The sequence below is a fragment of the Athene noctua genome, chromosome 6, assembly GCF_965140245.1.
Source record: "Athene noctua chromosome 6, bAthNoc1.hap1.1, whole genome shotgun sequence".
NCBI lineage: Eukaryota > Metazoa > Chordata > Aves > Strigiformes > Strigidae > Athene > Athene noctua.
The window spans coordinates 36050652-36071803 of record NC_134042.1 but is presented as its reverse complement, the minus strand read 5'-3'; the positions used below and the strand labels follow the sequence as shown (position 1 = coordinate 36071803).

The 21152-nt window shown below is 44.4% G+C and overlaps 1 protein-coding gene across 3 annotated transcripts in view; it reads left to right on the top strand.

Annotated features, from left to right (window-relative positions):
- The first annotated feature begins 9262 nt into the window (after positions 1-9262).
- Positions 9263-21152, top strand: part of ASB2 (ankyrin repeat and SOCS box containing 2) — a 36549-nt gene continuing 24659 nt past the window's right edge. Inside the window, exons 1-3 of one of the 3 annotated variants that reach the window (XM_074908589.1) lie at positions 9263-9376; positions 16666-16962; positions 18510-18614. In XM_074908589.1, coding sequence (XP_074764690.1) covers positions 16718-16962; positions 18510-18614 — 350 coding nt within the window. In that variant the 5' untranslated portion in view covers positions 9263-9376; positions 16666-16717. Of the gene's footprint in view, positions 9377-10292; positions 10589-16665; positions 16963-18509; positions 18615-21152 lie in introns of those variants that run through there. The other 2 variants (XM_074908590.1, XM_074908587.1) reach the window with 2 other exon arrangements.

Below are 21152 nucleotides of genomic sequence, written 5' to 3'. Positions count from 1 at the left end.
TGCGGGGAGCTGTGTTCCCAGCCACAACCAGAGCCCCTGCTGCCAGAATCACAGAATCGTCTAGGTTGGAAAAGACCTTGAAGATCATCTAGTCCAAGCATTAGACTAGCACTGACAGTTCCCAACTACACCATATCCCTCAGCGCTATGTCAACTCTACTCTTAAACACCTCCAGGGATGGGGACTCCACCGCCTCCCTGGGCAGCACATTCCAACGCCCAACAACCCCTTCTGTAAGGAAGTGCTTCCTATTACCTAGTCTAAACCTTCCCTGGTGCAGCTTGAGGCCATTCCCTCTTGTCCTATCACTTGTTACTTGGTTAAAGAGACCCATCCCCATCTCTCTGCACCCTCCTTTCAGGCAGCTGTAGAGGGCGATGAGGTCTCCCCTGAGCCTTCTCCAGACTAAACACCCCCAGTTCCCTCAGCTGCTCCTCCCCTAGCAGCCTTGGCGGTGTCCAGGCAGAGACTGTGGGGCAGGTGATCACCACCTTCAAGGCCTGTTCTCGCAAATACTTCTTTTGCATGCCACTATTCAGAGGTCTTCCAAGTAATGTTAACACCCTTATCTGGGCAAATGTCCCTTCCTTGCCACACATAACATCTTGGGGGAAATTTCAGCCTGAAAGCTACAAGATCAACTGCAAAAAATTCAATACAGTCAGTTCCCTGGCTACCTCCAAAATACAAATGCTGTAACCAGAATTGGAGGGTTAGGGTTAGATTTCTTTGATTTTTTAGAAGCTGCTTGACTTGCTTGATGCTGTCCTTTTTCACACAGTTCCCAGTCCTCTCTTCGCATCTGTTTGTGCATGTACCTACTGCAGCTCTGCAGAAATACACAAATTTTATCTTTATCTCCCTCTAAACTGCAGTTCTCTCAGCAGTATTTTGTTTAATTTTCACAGCAAAGTGGTTTTCCTCTACAAAATAAGCGAAAGAGGTGCAGAGTCCCTTGCTTATATCTGTATTATGCTGTTTTATTTATATGTAATTGTAGCTTTATTTTTATGTAATATCTTTTGGTTCTCTGCTAATATACTTACTGTGCTGCTAATCTTTATGGTGATTTTATTCTGAGGATGTTTAGCCAGTACAGAACTCTAACCTATCCACTCATAAAGGTAAAGACATATACTTCCTAGGACAAACTTTTTTCTTCTTGCTCCAATTCAGCCTAACTATCTGCAAAATGCACACTTATTTTTTATATTTCATTGATGCTGTGCTCAGACAGAGTGAGGGACTCTGTGCCCAAGTACGTCATCATGTCCTTTCCAGGTCTATTTGCAATTGTGGTTGTCAGCAAATTACCCTGAATGATACAGGATCAGCAGAGAGCTTGTCACTCATCTCCGAAGATCATTAAGTCCTCCTGTTTTTTTACCAGACATAGATTATCACTCTGGAGCTCAAAATGGAAGTGTTTTGTTAATGTGTCATGAGAACTTCATATGGCAAGTCAGTGTTTGCCATTTGCATGTCACATTATTTCACAGATCTGAGACACAATTTTAAAAATCTCTTGATGGAACATACATGCCTCTCCCTGAAGTGCTTCTTGTGCTCCTCAGCCTGAGCTGCACCTTCTTTGGAAACAAGTAAGTAAAGTTCCACTAAAATAAAAAGGGATATACTGATTTCTAGTAGCTAAAGATCTGCTTGTTCTTTACATAAATAAATCCAAAAGACTGCCTTCCCTGGCCTTGTCTGTCAATTTTGCAGCTGTACACAGTGAAGATCTTAAGGATGGATGGAAGTAGAGTTTTAGCTATATGAAGGAATTCTTTATAGGAAGAAACCTGGAGAAAGCCCGCACCTTCTGCAATATTTTCCCCAGCTACTCTCTTGCTGCACTAATTTGTACCTGGAATGAACATCTCAGGTAAAGGACTTCACCTTCTTCACCCAAATACAGCAGATTTCCAGTAATATCTGTACATCTGCACATATACATGCACAGAGAGAGTGTTTATTCGTGTGTGTGTTTTGCATGACAGAAGAGATGACAATTGGTTTGTTCTGAAGAGATGATAATAGTTTGTCATAAATAATAACGTGTAAGTACACTAGGGAAACAAAAGGTTGGTAATTCCTGGTTGAACTATTATTTCTTTGCATATCTATGTGTGTTATTTCCAGTGTGTTATGAGACCTTAGTGAGTTTTGACTGATTGCTTTGTCCTCACTTACTTTAGTGTGAGTCCACCACCTTCTCTGGTACTAAACCAATATACCTGAGCACACAGCTAAATATTTGCTCCCGTGCTTTATTATACAGATGTGATGCAGAGCAGAAATAAACTGATCTGGAGGCCAAACATGTGGAATAGATTGTGGTTACAAAGATCAGTGATGAGGACAGCACCCTCCAATTACTCCAGTGGTCTGGTAAATCTTTCCTTTTTTCCCCTTTAAAAAAAAAAATTATCAATGAAATTATTATGAAACACTCCATTCCTATTCACATCCTAAGCAGTGAACGAATAGCCAGAGACATTTCATAACAATGGTGAAAATTTACACTATGAATCACTTTTTTGTGATAGGAGTGTTTTGGCTCTTGCCAGACATTAATTTGTCTAAAGCTCCACTGGTGCCATGTGCTACACAGGCTACCACTGTGAGCGTGCTGGCACATTCACTAAGAGCTGCTGCCTGCAAAAGTGAAGTCTTGATGCATGTATGAGGTTTGGGATTTTTTTTTCTTTCTTTGGCTGTGTTTTAAAGCTAGCCACAGTTTCCTCTGCAACCTGAACACAGTGTTCGCAGCATGCCCCAATGTCATTTCCATGTGACTCAATGTGTCAAAAGCTAGGCTGGCATGTGCAGCCGCCTTTCCTCTAGTGCCTGGCTCACAGTGCCAGCATCCATGGGGGATGGAGGTCCCTGCTCCTGGTGTTCAAAGCCACATGTGGGTCTCTGCCATTGCACAGAAAGAGGTTGTCAGGAGTCTGACATCACAGAAATGTGCTATTTGCAGCTCTGGGACTCATTGCTTCAAAATGTCATGGAGATAAAGAATTTAGCAAGATTCAAATCTGGGTTCAGCATTAAATGAAAATAAGACTGTTGAGAAGTAAATAATCAGAAAAATATTTGGAAAGGTTGCAAAGTGCCAAGTTTTGAACATTTCAACTGGTCTTTATGAGATGGCAGAATGTCTCTGGGGGGAACAATTTATCCTGCCAGAAGTTTCTTGCAAATGTTCCTAAACCACCCCTGTCAGCCGATGGAGTCTAAGCTGACCACTGGCCTGATTAATTTTTAGGTACCAAGCAACAGGAAATAAGATTATATCAGACATTAATCCATGATACATACTGTGACCACAACTAATGTGACAGACATGATGTACAATCACAGCTGAGAAAGCAAAACCATTTTCGTGAAAAATAGAACGTGTCAACCAAGAAATTACTCAGTCTTTGCAGCATTTCAGTAAAAATATCTTTGACACTGCATGCAACCACTTACACTCATATATAGTGTGAGTAGCTTAAGGTGTCTAAACTTGTCTCACAATCTCAGGTCAAAAGGAAATCACTCATTAAAGGAAAAAATTTTAAACATGATTTAAGCACCTTTGAAAGGCGTTCTGCTAGCATACCCTCACAGCAAAGTTCTTCAGTATCTGGAGAGCAAGCACAAAGTGGATGGATAGATTTGCCTGCACTGACTCAGTAACATGCCTCACTGTTCCCAGAAGACTGTCCCACCTGAGGGTGAGAGTTTTTTGGCTGAGGAGACCAGGCAGTACCCACTGTAGTCCATGATGTGATCAATCATCCTGCCCCCACACCCAGAGCAAGCCTGCATGTGCTCCCATCAGCCACTGAGCAACTGTCAGCTATCAGGCCCTTCCATTGGGCTGGACCAGCTTTAGCCTAGTGACCCAGGGAGCTGTTGTATACCATTTCTGATGCCTTGAAACAAAACCCTCTCCATGCTCAGCTACCGCAGGAATGCCAGTTCCCCACACTCCCCCAGTGCTTGCTCAGCAGCACTGCACACTGCCTTGGTGCTCTGTCTGCACCCTGATAACGAGTTGCTTTGCACATTACAGCTGTTGGCCCCTCCATTTGATGGACAGCGGCATTCAGCATTTTCTGTCTCATCCCGATGACTTTCCCTCTGCCAGGCTGTAGCTCCAGGGACATGGGTGGACAGAGACTCTGTGCACCAGCTGGTGACTGACAAGGATGTTTCCACAGCAAGGAGCCACAGTGGCTGCCAGCTCCTCACACTGAAGGAGAGATTGGCATTGATGGTCATCACACACATGGCCAGAGCACCTATAGCCCCACCATCCAAGGCCTGGTGAAAACACCCTAACCTTTCCTTATCAGCAAAGTGGGCATAGATAAATGTGAAGGACAGAAGCATGGCACCAGCTCAAATGGAGAAAATACATGCTGTTTACCATTACAGCTCTCAGTAACATCAAGGTAGCTTGGCTGAAGTTCAGCTCTTTACTCCAGCCTTCATCTGTGCTGTCATGGTTGTTCTCATCCATAAAGGTGTTAAACAGATTTTCCATCTCACTTTGTGGTTTTGACACTTGTACAACAGGTTTTTCTTCCTGTGCTCAGGTTTTCCATGGAGCTATGATCTCCAGACACAGCTCAGGAAGATGATGATGCTTAGTTTGGAGATCTGGGTCTCTCTGCCTCAACCAGAGACTGGTGTCATCTAGCCCTGTTGTAGCTGACAAAACCATGTATGTAGCAAGCTACTTTTTAACTGTGAAAGAATCTGTCCTCTTCTAGGCTTAGGGTGGGAGTTTTAACAGCCATTTAACTCTGCTCTTGAGGACTTTGGTGGGAAAAAACTACAATTCTTTTCACAGTTCCACTCTAATTTACCTATTCACGTTCATTTTTAAGATAATCTAAACTGTCATACATAGATTACGATGGGAAAGTAATTACTACTTGATGCAAAAAGAAGAAAGAACAAATACAGAAAAAGAAAGTTGCTTTTAGTGATGTCTCTTCCCCCCAGTATGCTTGTGACTCTTATTGCACTGTCTGCTTACCAACTCAGTAGATAGAGTCCAGAAGCCTGCTGAATTAGGTAAACGTACAGTTATTTTTAACTGAGTTTAACATTACATGTTCATACGGCATGTTGTGCAACAGATATACGCTGGTGTCATATGACATTCTGTCCAGACACTTGTCCTAAATTTAGCTCTAAATTTAACCTGAGAGATGTAGGGCAAATAATTAAATGTCAGCCCTGCAAAACAAAACTGTTGCATTGTGATTTGAACTTAAAGGAGGGATAAAGGTCTGGTTCTCCGTCATGCATGCTCAAAGCAGTCAGTGCAAGACAACGAAGCTTTCTCAGTGGCAGTATAAAGGACAGTTCATTTGATCAGGTCTTCAGATATTGTGTTTATTACATACGAATTTGACCACACAGCAAAAACAGCACTGGGAAAGTAGAAATGATGGTGCAGTGTCCTTTTAGCACAGTCTATTCTGGTTATTTCATTGCTTTTGTCTGCACAGCAACTGATGATGTCCCAGGTCTGGCCATCTCGTCAGGGGAGCATGGCAGGAGACAGTGTGGATGACAGCTTGTCCCCCTGCTTTGAGTTTCTGAGTCCCATGGCAGTGAACCCACTTCCAGCTGGGGTGTCCAGAAGCCACCTTCAGCATTCATCCCAAGCCAGGCTGGAGCCCATCTTTCAGGAACCAAAACCACCCACTTCTCCATGGTGCACAGGAGGGTCCTGCTCTGCCTTGCCAATCTGGTAGCACCTGCTAGCCTTAGCTTGACTCCAAGCATGTAGAAAGTCATAATTCCTTGAACTTCCTTGTGCTCAAAGTTACAGACATATCTGCAAGCTGCTGAATTTAGGTAGGGGCATCTTTTGTTTTTCAAGGGCTGTTTATCTCTCGAAATAGAAAAGCAAAGACAGATTCATATCTAGAAAGCCTATTGTTCTCATGTGTTGAGGGAAAGGAAGGAGAGCAATGCAGCAGGTCTAACGGTATACAGCAGGCACAATTGTTAGAAGCAAATCAGTCTTAAAGGAATTAGAGGGTACCAAAGAAATCCATCAAAAGAGACTTTGTTTATAAACTAGCCTAAGGGATTGATTGGAGAGGCAAACAACCTTTGTATATTTCCAAAGACTGCTTTTAAAAAACAGTGGAAAGGTTGTTTGAAATCAATTTCACTTTTCTATCATTGCTGTTTTGGGGTTGCTGTTTTTCCCAGGACCTTTGCTATTCACAGCAGCTTGTGTTTCTTGTTGCCATTCTCTTCCTCCTGTTCCCCTGCAAGAGCTTCAGAGCAATGGGGTTGCAGCAACATCTCTGAATTTTGTGGATTTTGTAAAGGTCAAGAAAAAGACAAGTCCTTCATTAGAATTCTTACTAACACACATTATAGCATAAGATAAATGGTATTTGCACAGTAAAGAGTCACTGAAAGATAGTGTTTATGCTTTCCCTCTTCCTCCAAGGAACATGTATTTGTTTATATAGTCTTTGGGTTGTGTTCACTTCATATTAGCATTTCATGTTCCTTCTGACTGATTCCTCTTTCAGTTTGAGTCAGCGGATGTGACCTTATGATGACATTTGCAGAGAGTGGCAATGGCTGCAGTAGCTGTACACTCTTCCAAAGCTCACTGGCAGGGTAGGTCCAGGCTGAGTCATCTGATACCTGAAGTGGAGCTTAGGACCCTGGATACTGGGTGTTCCCTTTTGTGCTCATGTCCTATTTCCAGAGGAGTGAGGACTCCATTTTGATTGTATCTGAAAGGTAATTTTTTTTCTGTGAGGAGCCACTGTGCATAGGTAGAAGTCATACACTGAGTTGAGGTCCACCCTGACTTGGGAGTGTGGCTCAGCAGCTGTTAGAGGGGGATAAATTCCTCCTGAAAGGGGAATTATGTTCTTAGTAGAGTGATCTTGAAACACCTACATCTCTCCAGCACTGAAGTATTTAGGAAGTAGAACCAGCAGAAAATAATATATAATGTATTCCTTACCCCTGGACACATGTGACATCCTACACCTTCTCCCATACAAGTGCCTCTGACTCCTTGACTCTCTCAAGGTACTGTGGACAAAGCAATCATTAGTTCTTTCAAAGGAAATTGAAACCATCTTCCACTGCGGAGTTTCTTTCTTCTTGTTCTTTGAATGTCGGCTGTGTAGCAGGAGGCACAGGAGAGTTGATTTTGGTTCTGGTGTTTGCAGTTCATCTTTGGGAGTGTCTGACAGAAGCACAGCATGGCAACACAGAATACACAGCTCTGCTCAGTGGAATATGATGGCAAAAGGTAGAGACGTGTGTGCCCTCCGTCTATGCTCTCAGTGAAATATACCACCCAACACATCTTGCTGTCTTTCTACAATAAAAATGTCCAAACAAGGTATAAGTAACAAAGGAACAGCTCCAGGTAATTGGTGCACAAAGCAGTATGCTGTTCTGTGGCAAAGTATTATGAGGATTTTCTGTCCAGGGACTGTTACTGTCCCAACTAATCAGTATTTTCTTCCTTTCAGAACAGCCACCATGAGCTAAGTGTTTCAATACAGAGCTAGCCATTGTTGGTAGTTATAGGTTATGGACAAGAATAGTTTATTCTCATCTGCATTTCAACATGTGATGGCACATCTATGGCAGCTCTGCACACAGAATGAATCTGTAACATGCTCATCAGTCTCCTGGGATGTGCAAATGAACTTTGTTTTTTTCACCAAACTTAGTTGCCTGATTCAGTTGTGTAGCTTAGTAGAGCTGAAGGGCTACTTAGTTCATCTAATGGAAGTAGAGACTCTGAACAAATCCAAACCTGAAGGAAATGTTAAATGTGCTTTCCTAACCTGACTTCTGTTGGCTATTTTGAGGAAACATGAAGAATAAAGCAAATCTTGCTGTTCATTTCACCATATTTTCATGTCGTCATCATTCTTTGCCTTCTCTCAAATTCACAGCTCTTTTAATGTACCATTTGTGAGACCCTAACCGTCTCTCCCATCAGCATGAGTTGGCTATTTCCATCATTTTCTATTTAAAGTGAAAGCAAACAGACCTAATATGCAGTGTCTGAGTTTGAAATCTGTCCTGGAAAAGAGCATAAATTTATGGGGTTTTTTGCAGGTGACATTTTGTAATCTCTTGGAATGTCTTAGGGTGAAGCTGAAAATGCAGATTTGTAACTGTACATGCCCCAGAGGAAATATTAGAAAATCTGATGCAATGCTAATAAATCATAATGATTGTTATTATTATACTTTGGATGTGTTGTAATAAAGCCACAACATTGTTTTATTGGGAAAAAAATCAACCCCCAAATGTATGATTTCATTCCTGTATAGTAATATTTCTGTAATTAATATTTCAAACCTCTATGAGTTTTTCCTCTGAGAATACCAAAGTATTTCACAGATACTAATTAAATAAGGTCCTATTCAGCAATCTCTATCCATATAAGTAATCTTGTTGGCTTTCCATCTGCAAGGAATTTTGCACTCTTCTCTGAAGTTAATGCATTTGATTATTTCCACTTCACTAACGTAGAAAATGAGACACAGAGGAGTTAAATTATTTACTCAAGACAAAAGGAAGAGTTAGTGGTATCTGAAAATAGATCTTCTGAAGTAGAGTCCTGTGCTTTTATTGGAAAATGGTGCAGCAGCACTCAAGGAGCTCCAATTTACATCAAAGGGGTGCACAGGGCTTTGCAAGGAAACCCAGGAACGTGGGAGGGAAGGGAATTGCAGTGTGCATGGTGTGAATGGCATGGGGAACTAACTGCAGTGTTCATAGATTACGGATCTTGAGCCCCAGTGTCTTTTTTCTAATCAAACAGTCCATCCTGGAAGACATAGACACCCTTGCCTTTGCCAAGCACAAATCTGCATCACAGTATCGGCATTTTTCCTTGAGTTCAGGGGGACATCAAGCAGACCATAAAAGTGCCAGGGATGCGGATCCAATGAGAGACTGCCAAGAGGCAAGCAGAAGGGTTAAATGTGGGAGATAGTCACTCTTGGTTTTTAGCCAAGGCTGATTACAATCTTAAAGTAATATAATGGAAAAAAGTTCTGGGTGTTGTTTAAAAGTCACAGAGGGTTGGCTGACATTGTCAAGGGCGTAAGGGTTTCACACCCTCTTGGTGATGACATCCAGGGCTCCTTTGCCTGCCACAGTAACTGATGAATGTCCTTAACTTTGGACAAAACAACAGCCCTAGCACTAGTTACGAGAGGCGGGTGGTTTTGCAGACAGCAGGGAATGGGGCCATGTCATGTACTGGCTATCCTGTCTTGCTGGAGCAAGTAGGACGGAGGAGCAAACATGGAGAGGGAATGATGCTGGTCCTGAAAGACCTGATGGGTGAAGCAGGTGAGTTGGAAGGGATCATGTATGAGTGGATGATATGGTCTTGCTAAATATTTTCCCTTCAAGATTGCTCTTGCTAAGCCTTAGATGGGGGTGTTTATGCACTGACAGGGTGAATACAGCTAGCCTGAGGCTCGACAAGGTACTTGGAAAGGAAACCACTGCAGTCTAGGCTTCATTCTCTTTATATGCAGTGTTTTGCCATGGGAATCAGTGAAGCATGAGCTGAAGGAAAAAGCAGAGGCATTGTTTTGATACTGTACTATAGTTTCCCCTCATTCACGTTATTAGCCGGACAGATACATAGAAATCTTCCCAAACTGAGTATTATCCCTGTGTTCCAGCTAATCCAAGTGTCAGTTCTCCTGTGCCTGGCTGTTTCCTTCTAGCTCATCTCTGGATCAGCGCTATCTCTTCTCTGGCCAGCTTGCTTTCTGCCAGATGTGGGGAAGATGGCTACCATTTCACATCTATGGCCTCCAGGAGTCTGAGAGAGGGTCTGTCATTCACATTTACATGGTACAAGAGTAGTTCTTTTCCACTAGTAAGATCTTACAAATACTACTTGGAACAGGTTCACAGCTGCTTTTGTCATCTTTTGGAATCCTGAAGTCTCAAACTTGAAGCCTTAAAAGTTTATGAACCAGTCTAAAACATCAATAAATACCCATGTTTGGCTGTTTTGTTTAAGAAGCAGCAGCTAAAAAGAAAGTAAATGGATCTCCCTTCTCCCCAAGTAAATAAAACTCTCCAGGACAAAATATTTTACTTCCAAATTATACAGCAATTTTTTTTTTCTTCTTTAGGTTCCAGAAACATGTCCATATATGGTCTACTTGTCAGGGACAATAAATAATGATGTAATAGAAAGGTCAACTTTGTGTCGTTTAGCTACAGGATGCATGGTGAAGTTCTTCAGATAACGCAACAAAGAAGAACTTTAGGATGGGTAAAAGTTTCTGCTGTGCATCTTCAAACAGGAAATCTGAGATTCAGAACAACTTATATTTTGGCTTGTATTCACTGATCATGGGGTGATCCAGAAATAAACTCCAGGCTTCAAAGCGAGAGTGTTTCAAAGCTGTCCTGCAGTTGATCGAAACATCCAGGCAAAGCAGGGAGACGAATACCAGCGAGAATTTTCTGAATTAAGACTTAATCAAGGAGATAACCCTTTTCAGCAGTATTATTACCCTTTTATTTCAGAACAAAAAGGTAATACAAATGTGCATGTTTTGAACTGATTTAGCATTTTCAATCTGTCAGTTTGCTATGTCTGTGCAAATATTTATTCCTATAGCAGTTTGTAACATAATTCCCTAATGAAGTCTTGGGAGTTTTTGTGGCTTCATTTTGTTGTGGTTTTTGTTTTTGTTTGTTTGTTTGTTTGTTTCAAATAAGCCATAAAACACTCACTGGTGTTAAGCGGAACTCTAGCTCTGTCATTTCCTCAGTTTTCTTTTACTTGCAGGTGATGCTTATATCTTTGTCCCTGTAATAGCTTGCTCAGAAATGATTGTTGTAGTTACAACATGCTAAGGTACAATGTAGTATGTAAGGCACAGTGTTAAGGAAAAAAATCACATTAGCGAATGATTTCTTTCATTTATAATATTCCAGTTGCTATGACATGAAGCTAATATTGCCCTGATTGCTGTGTGAACAAATGCTTTCTGAGAAGAAATAAAAGCTTGCAGGTGTATGCATTTCCAGTAAAGAATTTGTGCAGAATCGTGATTTGATGGCATCATAACATATGCCAGACTGATAGGTGACCTGTTTTGACAGCTGGGGCTGGACGAGGGGGTTTGTTTGCTTGAAGGATTCCTTTGGGAAGCCTGGCTTTGCTCCTTTAGCACTGGGCTAGAACTCAAGCAGTTTGCATAAGCTGTCATTACAAAGTATGTTTGCCTGTTGCTAGAGCCAGACAGCATGAGGTGTCATTCTTCTGATGTCCCAGCTCTGGCAGATCTGATGGGCATCAAAATCTTTCTGTTTTAAAAAAAATCATTTGTTTCCCAGTAGTAGTTATCCAATATAATATCCTTGGAGAACTGCAAAGGTTTACCTAGAAACTGACCTAGAATACAGCAAAAACGTGAGTGCTTGAAGTGCTGCAAATTGGTCTAGTTTCCATTGCCAGACGAAGATCTGGCATGAAAGGTGCCGCAGTAAGAGCTGAAGTGGAGAATGGGTTTACTGTGAAGACTTCCAGCCATGTTTACCCTCCCCCTGTGCTTGCTCCTGCTGCTTTCAGAAGTAATGCCAGTGGAAGCTGGGGTTCAGTCATTCCTTGCAAAAGGCAAAATGAGCAAGCCCCCCTCTCTCTTTTGCGGCCTCCAGAGACTTGGTTTTGGTTTTAGAAATTTGGTTCATTGCACCCTGAGCCATAAATGTTGAGGTTCTGTGTTGAGTTACAAGCTGACTGGGGTAAACTCAGTGCAAAGGCAGGCAAAGTCCCTGGCTCTGCTCCCTTAATGACCTTGTCACTCACCTGCCACCCTCCTCTGACAGCAGTAAGTAATTCTGTTAATTCTGCTGCCTAGGATCTATTGAAGGAGGACAGGCAGCCTTGCTAAGCTTTTCTTTAAGGAAGTACTATCAATGGGGACCAGTTGTTTCAGATGCTAATTGTACTGAATAGTGCAGTTCTGCATGTTCAAAGCCAGCTGTAATCCTTGTTGTTTATTTATGTTGCATCAGGGATCAGAGGCCCATTCTCCCAAACACTATATGTTGACAGAGCTTGTAGTCCAAACATAACAGCAACCTAATTGTGTTTGTCTGTGGCTTTTGCTATAATGTGAGTGGTTACTAGTAATCACCCTGTGAGTAGTACCTTTGGTTTTAGAGATCTGTCAGGTACAGCTGCTCATTAACACAGGACAGAAAGTCACAGCCTGGCCCTTGCATAAGCATTTAATTTCTAATCTTCTGGTCGCTGGATGCTGGTAAATTACCTCTGTATGGCACAGACCTAATTTCTACATCTAAATAAACAAACTCTCACTGAAATGAGGATGGCAAAATTAAGATTTCAGGTTCAGGCCCTACGTGGAAATGATGATAAATTTAGATCCAGAAGATCTTGTCAGACTGAGCTATTAAATGGCAGCACAGGCAGCAGTATCCTAAGATGTGTTCTGCCAAGAGAGATCACTAGTGAAGCCATTCAGACCTGAAGGCAAAGCAGTCTCTAAGGAATAATGACACTAGACCCACAGCTTTAAAAATCAGATTCTGCTCTTACAGTAGATGCAATGCTATGTATTACCTGCATGTGAGGACGGGCTCTCGGACTGCCAGAGAAAAACAGGGGACAGCCAAACTTTAAAACCTCCCCCAAAAACTAGGGTGAACAGTAAACCCAGCATTTAACTCATAAATCTGATACCAATACTTTAAAACTATGTTAAGCAGGCTTAGAGCAAGCAAATAGATTCAAGCTACATTGAGAAAGACCACTTTGGCCAGATCATAGAATCATAGAATACCATGTTGTAAGGGACCTCAAGGTTCAGCTCTTACTTATCCAAACTTGTGCAACCATTCCTAGCACAAAGATTGATATTTTTTTTCACACCTTCATTATAGATGGTGAAAAATATTTAGCATATAGTGCATTAGTCTAGTGGCTGTAGTTGTCGGTTTGCCACTGGCCTCAGATGGGGTAACCTTAGCTCTGCTGTGTCAGCTGAGCCAGAGTAGGTCTGGGTGGCTGCAGCAGCTCCAAGCAGTGCCACCAAGCTCTGCTGCAGCGAAAAAAGTTTAAACTGAATCAGGTTGCATTGCATTAGCCTCCACCTGAGGGCATGTGCTCAGCCTGTTACCGCAGCTCACCTGGCACACCGCGGCTTGTTACAGAAATAACTCAAACCAGTGCCTGAGCCCTGTGGCTCTGCACCTTCAAACAAAAGCATCTCCAGGTGGAAGGGGATGGTGATGGTGGCTCTGCTCTGCCTGGGGCCGTCACACAGGGACCAGTAGCAAGGAGGCATATGTCAGTCACACCACACAAATCAGTCTGAACAAGGGCAGACAGGCAATGGGATGCAAGAACAGCTTCAAGCCCAACTAGAACAGCCTCTTCAAGGGTTCAGGACAGCCAAGGCTGTCCCTGGCTGTTAGGACAGGCCCAAAAGCTCCTGCAGCCTCAGGATGTGACCCTCACAACTTCTTCAGGGTTATGTCAGTTAGATGAGAATAACTGAAAGCTTTCTCTATTTTGGGCACTACAAAATTTGTTCCTGCAGGATGAGTCAGTGGCAGGAGCTGCAGCCAACACTGTTGTTTCTGCACTCTGTGGGGACTCCTGTCAAAATATTTAGATTAGTGAGGATCACCAACATGCAAAGAAGGTTCTCCCCTTTCTCTGTGAGTGGGTGGGACTCAACCCATACAAAGAATAAGAGGGTGAAATAGGAGTGATCCCCAAACTCAAAATCGTCCTTTTCCCTCTCTGTGCCTTAAAGAGGTGTGAAAAAAAAGGAGGGAAAGAAGATGTCTAGAAATGGCTTTTATACCTAGATCCATTGGGGATTTAGTGAGGCACCTAAACCAGTTAGCTCCTCTGTGCCAAAGTGCGCAGTCACATTGACAGTGGTCTCCTGTACATTCCTCAAAGCCTTGACTGCCCACAAAGGGACTCCGCCACCCAGCTCAGAAGCACAGTGAGGCTGGACTCACTGCCTGATCCACCTCCTGTGCCATCAGGATGTTGGCAGTGGGGCTGGGGAGGTTAAAGAGGAGGGATCTGTGTCCCAGGCTCCACTGGTGCAGGTTGCCCTCAGAGAGGAGCAGTTTCACTTCCATTCTTGCCTCCTCCAATGAGTTATTGTGCATCACCTCCATTAGGAGCTTACAATCAGATCCTGTCCTTGGCATTGACTGCTTAGGTTAGGTCTCTGAGTCACCATTGGGGCCAGGTCCCTACAGTCAGACTTAGAGTGCTGGATGCTGAAGATAAGCACTTTGACTCCAGCCCATGGATTTCACACATTTGCAGTGCACCAGTTACTAAGTGAGTACCTAGGCTGACAGACTATGAAAGTGTTGCCCAGCATGCCAGGAGTTGAACTAGCCAAGCAGCAGCAGAAGCTGCTGGGAAAACAAAGCCATGTCATGGTTCTTGGCAAGCAGCTGTCTGGAGCGCAGCCAGGGATGGGTACGAGAGCGGCTGGGGCACAGGGCGGGCAGTGGCTCTGTATGGGAGCTATCAGCAGTTTCATGCAGGAGCTTGGTTCCTTGGGACAGCAAGGGTCGTAGCAGAGCTGAGGCACACCAGCTCTCACTGGAGAAGGTAGCCAACAGCAGCCATAAGATATGTGGCTGAAATTAAAAAAAAGAAAAAACAACAAAATTGGGTTGCATTATTTACAGCAACAGAAGGTTCTATTTTGGCAGTTTTCACGGCTGTAAAATACATCTTTTGTTGTTAAAAGTCATAATGTCAATCTGAAATTTGCTGGGCTTCCCTTAACCCTGAATTCTTCCCACTTCTAGGGTATGCTTGGAGTCTGGGGTGGCTCTTGATGTGGGAGATATCACCATTTCTGAAGTGAAAAGCTTAAATCCAAGATTTTAAGTTACTTATGGCTTGATTCAAGTTCTTGCAATTTCTTCAAAGTGTATTTAGGGGTTTTTTTTAAAAAAAATTAAGGTTAAAGAAACAAACATGAGTGTCTTGACATGTATAGATATGGCTCTGTTGCCATTTCCTCCACCTCAGGACTGTCTCTTAGCCAGGCATGCAGCAGTGAGGACTGCTAGAGCAGGGCAATTTCCTGGTGTGAGGCTTGTGGTGTGCTAGATCCTTCTGCCATCGATGTGGGTGCGAGTTCCCGGGAAGCCAGGCTGCCCAGGGCTCTCAGTGACCCAGGGGCAGAGCCCCAGCCTGCTGCACAGGGAGTGGAGCTGAAGGCTTTGCTGTGTCAGCAGTGCTGGTGTGGTGGGAGGCAGGTCCTGAGCCGTGGGATGCTGGGTGGCTCTGCCATCCTCATGCACGTGGCTCTGCCGGATGGCCGGGCTCAGTAGGACCCATGGCTGGGCAGGGCAGGGCTGTGCAGAGCTGGAGACCAGCCCTGCTGTGGCATTGGTGGGACAGGGTGGGGGCAGGCAGCTTTGTCAGCAACCCCACTGGTGCACTCTGCCAGCCCCTCACCTCTTTACACATGGGGAACATGCCTCCCCAGTCCCCTTCTGCTGGCTCCCTGTCCTCCCCTGTCCTGTTCACATCCTCCTGGGCAGCTTGTACCTGTTGCTCCTCGTCCTCTATTATTTTACGTAGTTCTCACTCAGTGCTTATAAAAATCAAGCCTGTTCCCCTTTGGCTGTCATCTTCTTAACAGAGGCAAGCTTTTCCATCTCCTCCCATGAAATAAGCCCTTGGCTCTTGAACGCTGGTGGTCAGAATGCTCTCTGGCATCCCAATGAGATTCTACTAGAGCATTGTACCATTCATGGCATTAGTACTTCCATACCATTGCTGGAAAAAACACAGTATTTTGAATTTTCTTTGCCTTTTTTGAGTCCCTGCTGTGGTGATGGTTCACATTCATTCTGTGATTGCTCAGTGTGCCCTGATGTTTCCCCTTCTCTCATTTCCAGCTCTCAACCACCAGTTTTTAGAAGTGACTCTGAGCCCATGACCTTGAACTTTGTCTGTGAAAATCAAAAAATCAGAAGTGAAACTGAGCAGTGTCGTGTTGCTCTCCTAGCTGACTGAAACAGAGTCACTTCAAAGAATAGTTTTGCATGTTGCTCAAGAGATCTCCAGATAAGGTGCAAAAAATTACTCCACAAAGTCTCTTTATACCTTGTGATGGAGAACCTGCCCTTGCAGAAAACCAGCAGACAGACAGACAAACTCTTCCCTTCATTTTCTACAATTAGAGCAAGAAATAAAACAAACAAACAAAAACCCAAAAAGATATGTCCATTGGCATTTTCCTTATTAAATTAATTTCAAAGCTGTATCTCTTTAATCTTACCGGGATTTCCTTTACCTATTTTTCTCTTGAGCCGTGGTAACCAGAATAAGTAGATAAAAAACTGCCTTGCTTAACAGCAGCTTCTTTTCCTTTTTTAAACACCAGCTAAATCAGTTACTTGTGTCTGATAGAAAGGAGTTAGTTCATTAAGTTTACATGCAGATTTTAGCTGGTAATGTTCTCTTCCTGGTGAAGGATTTCTGAAGGGTTTTCTGGTCAGCCTAATGAAGAGGCAGAGCTGAAAAAAAAAAAAAAAAAAAAAAAAAGCACAAGATAATTGAGTTTCTTTCTTTAATTTTCCAGATTTTGATGATCACTATTTCCTTTTACGGGAAAGCAAAAAAAAATTAAAAGTATGGCTACAACGGCAGCAAATACTCAAAGACAAACAATAGGCTGCGAGGAGTACAGTCTGTACGGTAGCCTGAGTGAAGAGGAGCTTATAAACATGGCCATCCAGCAGAGCTTAGAAGAGGACCCTGCAGGTCAGCCAGCTGCCCAGAGCCACCAGAAATCGGTGGTGGCAAGTCCCAGCGAGGTGGCCACCCCCAGCCGCACCAACAGCCATAACCCGCCCTACCGCATCTACCCTTGGCAAAGGTGAGTAAGCGCCTGCCTGAGCTGTGCTGTCCCAACAAACACCCTGCCCAGGAACAGAAAAACAGCTTCCCTGTCAAAACACATGCTTTCTAATTAGCTTTACTGAGCAGCTGCTCTGTGAGTCTGTCATTAGTTTGAAAGCCAGAGCCTGCTATAAATCCAATGAGGTCAACGTTCTTACAGCGAAATGAGAATTTGCTTGATGCAGCAAATAAAATAAGAAAAGGGGTGCTGCTACAAGCTTTCCTGAATGACAGAAGCCCTGCTGAAGCCAGTGGCTCCTTTCCCTCAGGGGGTACACTGTACACAGAGTTTAGGTTTTGCCAGAGAGGGAGCACAGCATTTGTTATGGGAAAACACAGGAGAGAGGCCAAAAATAGGTATATAAAACTGTGAGCTGGCTACCTTTTAGATACTTTAGTTTTTAAAGGATGTAGTTATTTCAGATCAAAGTCTGACCTCAAGCACACTGCTCTCAGCCAAGAGCAGCTTCAGACACCAAAGTGTGGTAGCATCCCCTTCCCCTGTGATGCTGGGCTGGGGGTTACAGAACCTGCTGACAGTTTCAAACCCAGACATTGATCTCGTTTTTTAAAAGGCAGACTTCTCAAGGGAGGTGGGAAGAGGTTACAAAGTCACCCCAAAACTAAGGAAAATATATCCTTTCAAACTGATTTTTTTTTTAATAAACTGGGAGTAACTGAAGTTTCTTATAACTCCACCATCCTCTGACACTTCACTCCTAACCACCAGTGATTGTTTGGTTTCCAAGGCTGGGAAACTGGGGACAATTTGATGAGAACTAAGTGTGTTTCATAGCTACAGAATCAGCATGCTGTACAGCAGTCCTGCGCTCACCAAAGGTTATGGCTTCTTGGTGTCATTACTGTGCACTTGTACTGCCAGCTCTGTTGCAGGGACCCGATGAGGGGAAGAATAAGGGCTTCCTTGGCTGTTTGGTCCTGTCCTGCTTGGGGGTCCTTTGACACCTGCTCTTTTGGCAAAAGGCAGCATCTGCAGTTCTGTTCATTAACCTGTTCTGCCTTTACCTCAGACCAGCAGCTTTTGACCTCCCACTGGAGGGAAAATCTTTGCAGCTTGTAGCTCCAGATCTGTAGCATTGCTGAACTCTTCTGCCACCTGGGACAGCCGAGCTGGAAACAGAGCTGGCACCCGGGAGCCTGGGTCCTCTTCCACCCCCCGCCTCCGACCTGCTTGCGTGACACTTCAGAGGTGATGAATGTCACCCTACCTCGCCTCGTGCCTGCTTCCTGTGCGGTGGTGGTAGGGTTAACCTCACTGTTGTCTTATATGGTCATTTGAATCCCCTGACGCTTCCTCAGAGGGCCAAAAATAATCTCGAGCTGAGTGAGCAGCTGAATCCAGCACAGAGCAAGCCGTGGCCATCTGCTTTTATTCAAAGCCCTGACCGGCAGGCTTTCTTGCTCCGTCTCTGTGGATGTACATCCCTGTTTCTGCCTCAGCATGACCTGTTTCTCCTATTCGGAGTATTTCTCTTTATTTCATTCATGTCATCGCCACTCCAGATTGGCAGCCCAGCCAAGAGGCCGTGCTCAGCCGTCCAACTCGGGGGCAGCCTGGGGGGTCAGGCGAAGGTACGACGGCAGCCTGTTCAGCACATCACAGCCCGTGTAAGTGCCTCCCTCTCCCTCTCCCGCTTTCCCCCATGGTCTGAAAAAGCCTTGCTACGCACTCTCCCCCTAAGCCAGCTCTTCTGGGTGACAATGGTGTCTGGTGGGGGGAAATGGTGGTGTTCATCTGGAGGAGGTCTTGCTGATACCTGCACCTCATCCTCACTGCCTTCCTGCTCTTCCTTCTAACCTCCCAGCTGCCCCAGGCCATGCCCAGGCTCTTGCAGGTGACCCACCTCAAACCTCCCTTGTTCTCTTCTTCCCCTTCATCCCTCTCCATCCCTCCAGTGCCTGTGTCCTGGGGACTCTGGGTCATTCGGTAGCTCTGAGGTGACAAGGACAGCAGGAAAAGCATGCCTGCGCTGTGATTTATTTATATAGGCTGGCTCCTGTATCAACACAATAGATGAGGCAGGCAGGTGCTAATAGTAACTGCACTGGTATTAAGTTCACAGTTCCATGGTGAGGAAGATTGGGGAAGACAAACATTTTATTGCAGTATATAAACAGGGTGAGAAAGGCCTATTCTTCAAAGTAAATATTTTATAAATAGTCCCAAAATACTGTGCCTGTTCCCAGCAATACCTGCACAGTCCTGCCACACCAAGAAGGGCTGCTGGGGAGCCATACCACATCTTACCTGCCCAAGGAGGAAACCAGCTTGACTGATCCTCCTGGCCATGTTTTGCTGTTGGCGGAGACCATAAATAAGCTTAGGTGAAAAGAGTCATGCATGAGGAAAGTGGGCAGGCAAGGGGGTGGCCTGAACTCTGCCGCAGTACCTGTGTGTAGTGGTAATGTCTGGACCATGATGGTTTTATTACAGCTCTCTGCAGGGCACAGTGGATGCATGCACCTGCCTTTAGCTATCATGAAGAGAAGAAAGTGTTGTAGGCAGCACTTCTCTGTGTCCTGCTGAAAACTCTTTTTTTATCTATCTAATTCAAATCCAGTTTTTTTTAGCTGTCTTACAAGTCCCTCCCTGGATGCATGGTTGCAGTGGCTACCCCTCCAACACTCTTCTTTTCATCTCTCACCCTGCTCTACAATTTCCTTCACTTCACCCTGCACACTGGCTGATCCAGGCTCTGTCCATGGCTCTCCACAGACACTGCCCTCCCTGACCTTGTGAAAAACCTCTTTCTGCTGAAACATGAAGCTTCCCTTATCCCTGTCACCTGCCAGCTCCCCTTGGCCACACTGAAATCAAATCCTCTCATTAAGTGCTCTGCACACCTTGCATGCCTCTCTGCTGCTCTGGGTTCCATGACTGGAGGGCAGGCTTTTCTTCTGCATCACTAGCTCAATAGAGTTCAGTCCACAAGAAGACTGGGATAAGGTTGATAAGCTAGCCCTCCTCTGCTGGCAGGTGAGAGCAAAAATGTAGCTGGGAAGCCACAGAAGAGCATGATGCCATGACTGTTTTATAGCCCTGGTCTCTGAGCCTGGAAGGAATGATAGCTGGCTTCACCTGGGGAGATGTTCCTTCATGCTGCCTGCATCTCACCAGGCTGCCAGAAAAAGAGGGAGACTCCTGAACCTTTCCATGCCCCACTGAACCTCTTCTGCAGCACTCAGAATTGATCCCCCATATACATCTCATCTACAATGAGTATTTATTATCTTGGCTACTGGCCTTTGAAATGCAGTAATTCTTTTGGGTCACCTATAAGATTTCATCAGATCTTCAAGCTTCCTCCATAGTTTTAATACTTGTTTTTGCTATATCTGATGAAATCCAAGCAGGAGAATTTGCTGGATTTCTATAACAGCCAACTATGAGCCAGGCAGAAAACAAGGATTTCACATGGAGATCCATTAAACTTTCTGTACTAATCTGGAATTTGCTTGGCTAAAGCATCTACAGCCTGGTCCAGCAAATCCCCTCATCTTACTCAGGAATCATTTAAGGTCAAGAAGCCTGACAGAAGTTTGCTTCATTCAACATCTGAGGGCTTAAGCAGAATAGTAACTGATTCTTCACACATTTTTAACCCTACCACAGATCCGAGGTACCCTTTACTTTCACTGAGGTCTCAGCGAACGTGATCCAACTTGCACTTGCTGTGTGCCAGCCCCATGCACAGACTCCTGCTGTGGCCCACCTAGCATGCAGTAATTCCTTCAGCGCCGGTAACTCTATCATGAACTCAAACCTTAAGGTTGCAGTGAGCAACTGTACGTGTAGCTGCAACTGCACGTGTAACATGAACCTTTGCACAGAACAACAGATGGTTTCAGCAGCCTTGTGCCAGAGGCTTTTAAAGGTGAAGATTGCCCCACCTCCACCTCCTCTCCCAGCCAAACATGCCAATTGTTGCTGTTAACTGACTTCAACAAAATGCTCAATTTCAAATGCCTATAAAAAATCTATGAATTACACAAAACTAGAAATTTTCGGTTTAGTCCCCAGAGTACTCTAAATAGCATGGATTTACAGCAGTGTCCCTGGGACCTCAGCCTGGCAGTTGTCAGAAGGTCAGTCGATTCCTCCTGGGTGGGCTGTGTCCAGGAAGGCAGCTGCCTGCTCTAGCTGTT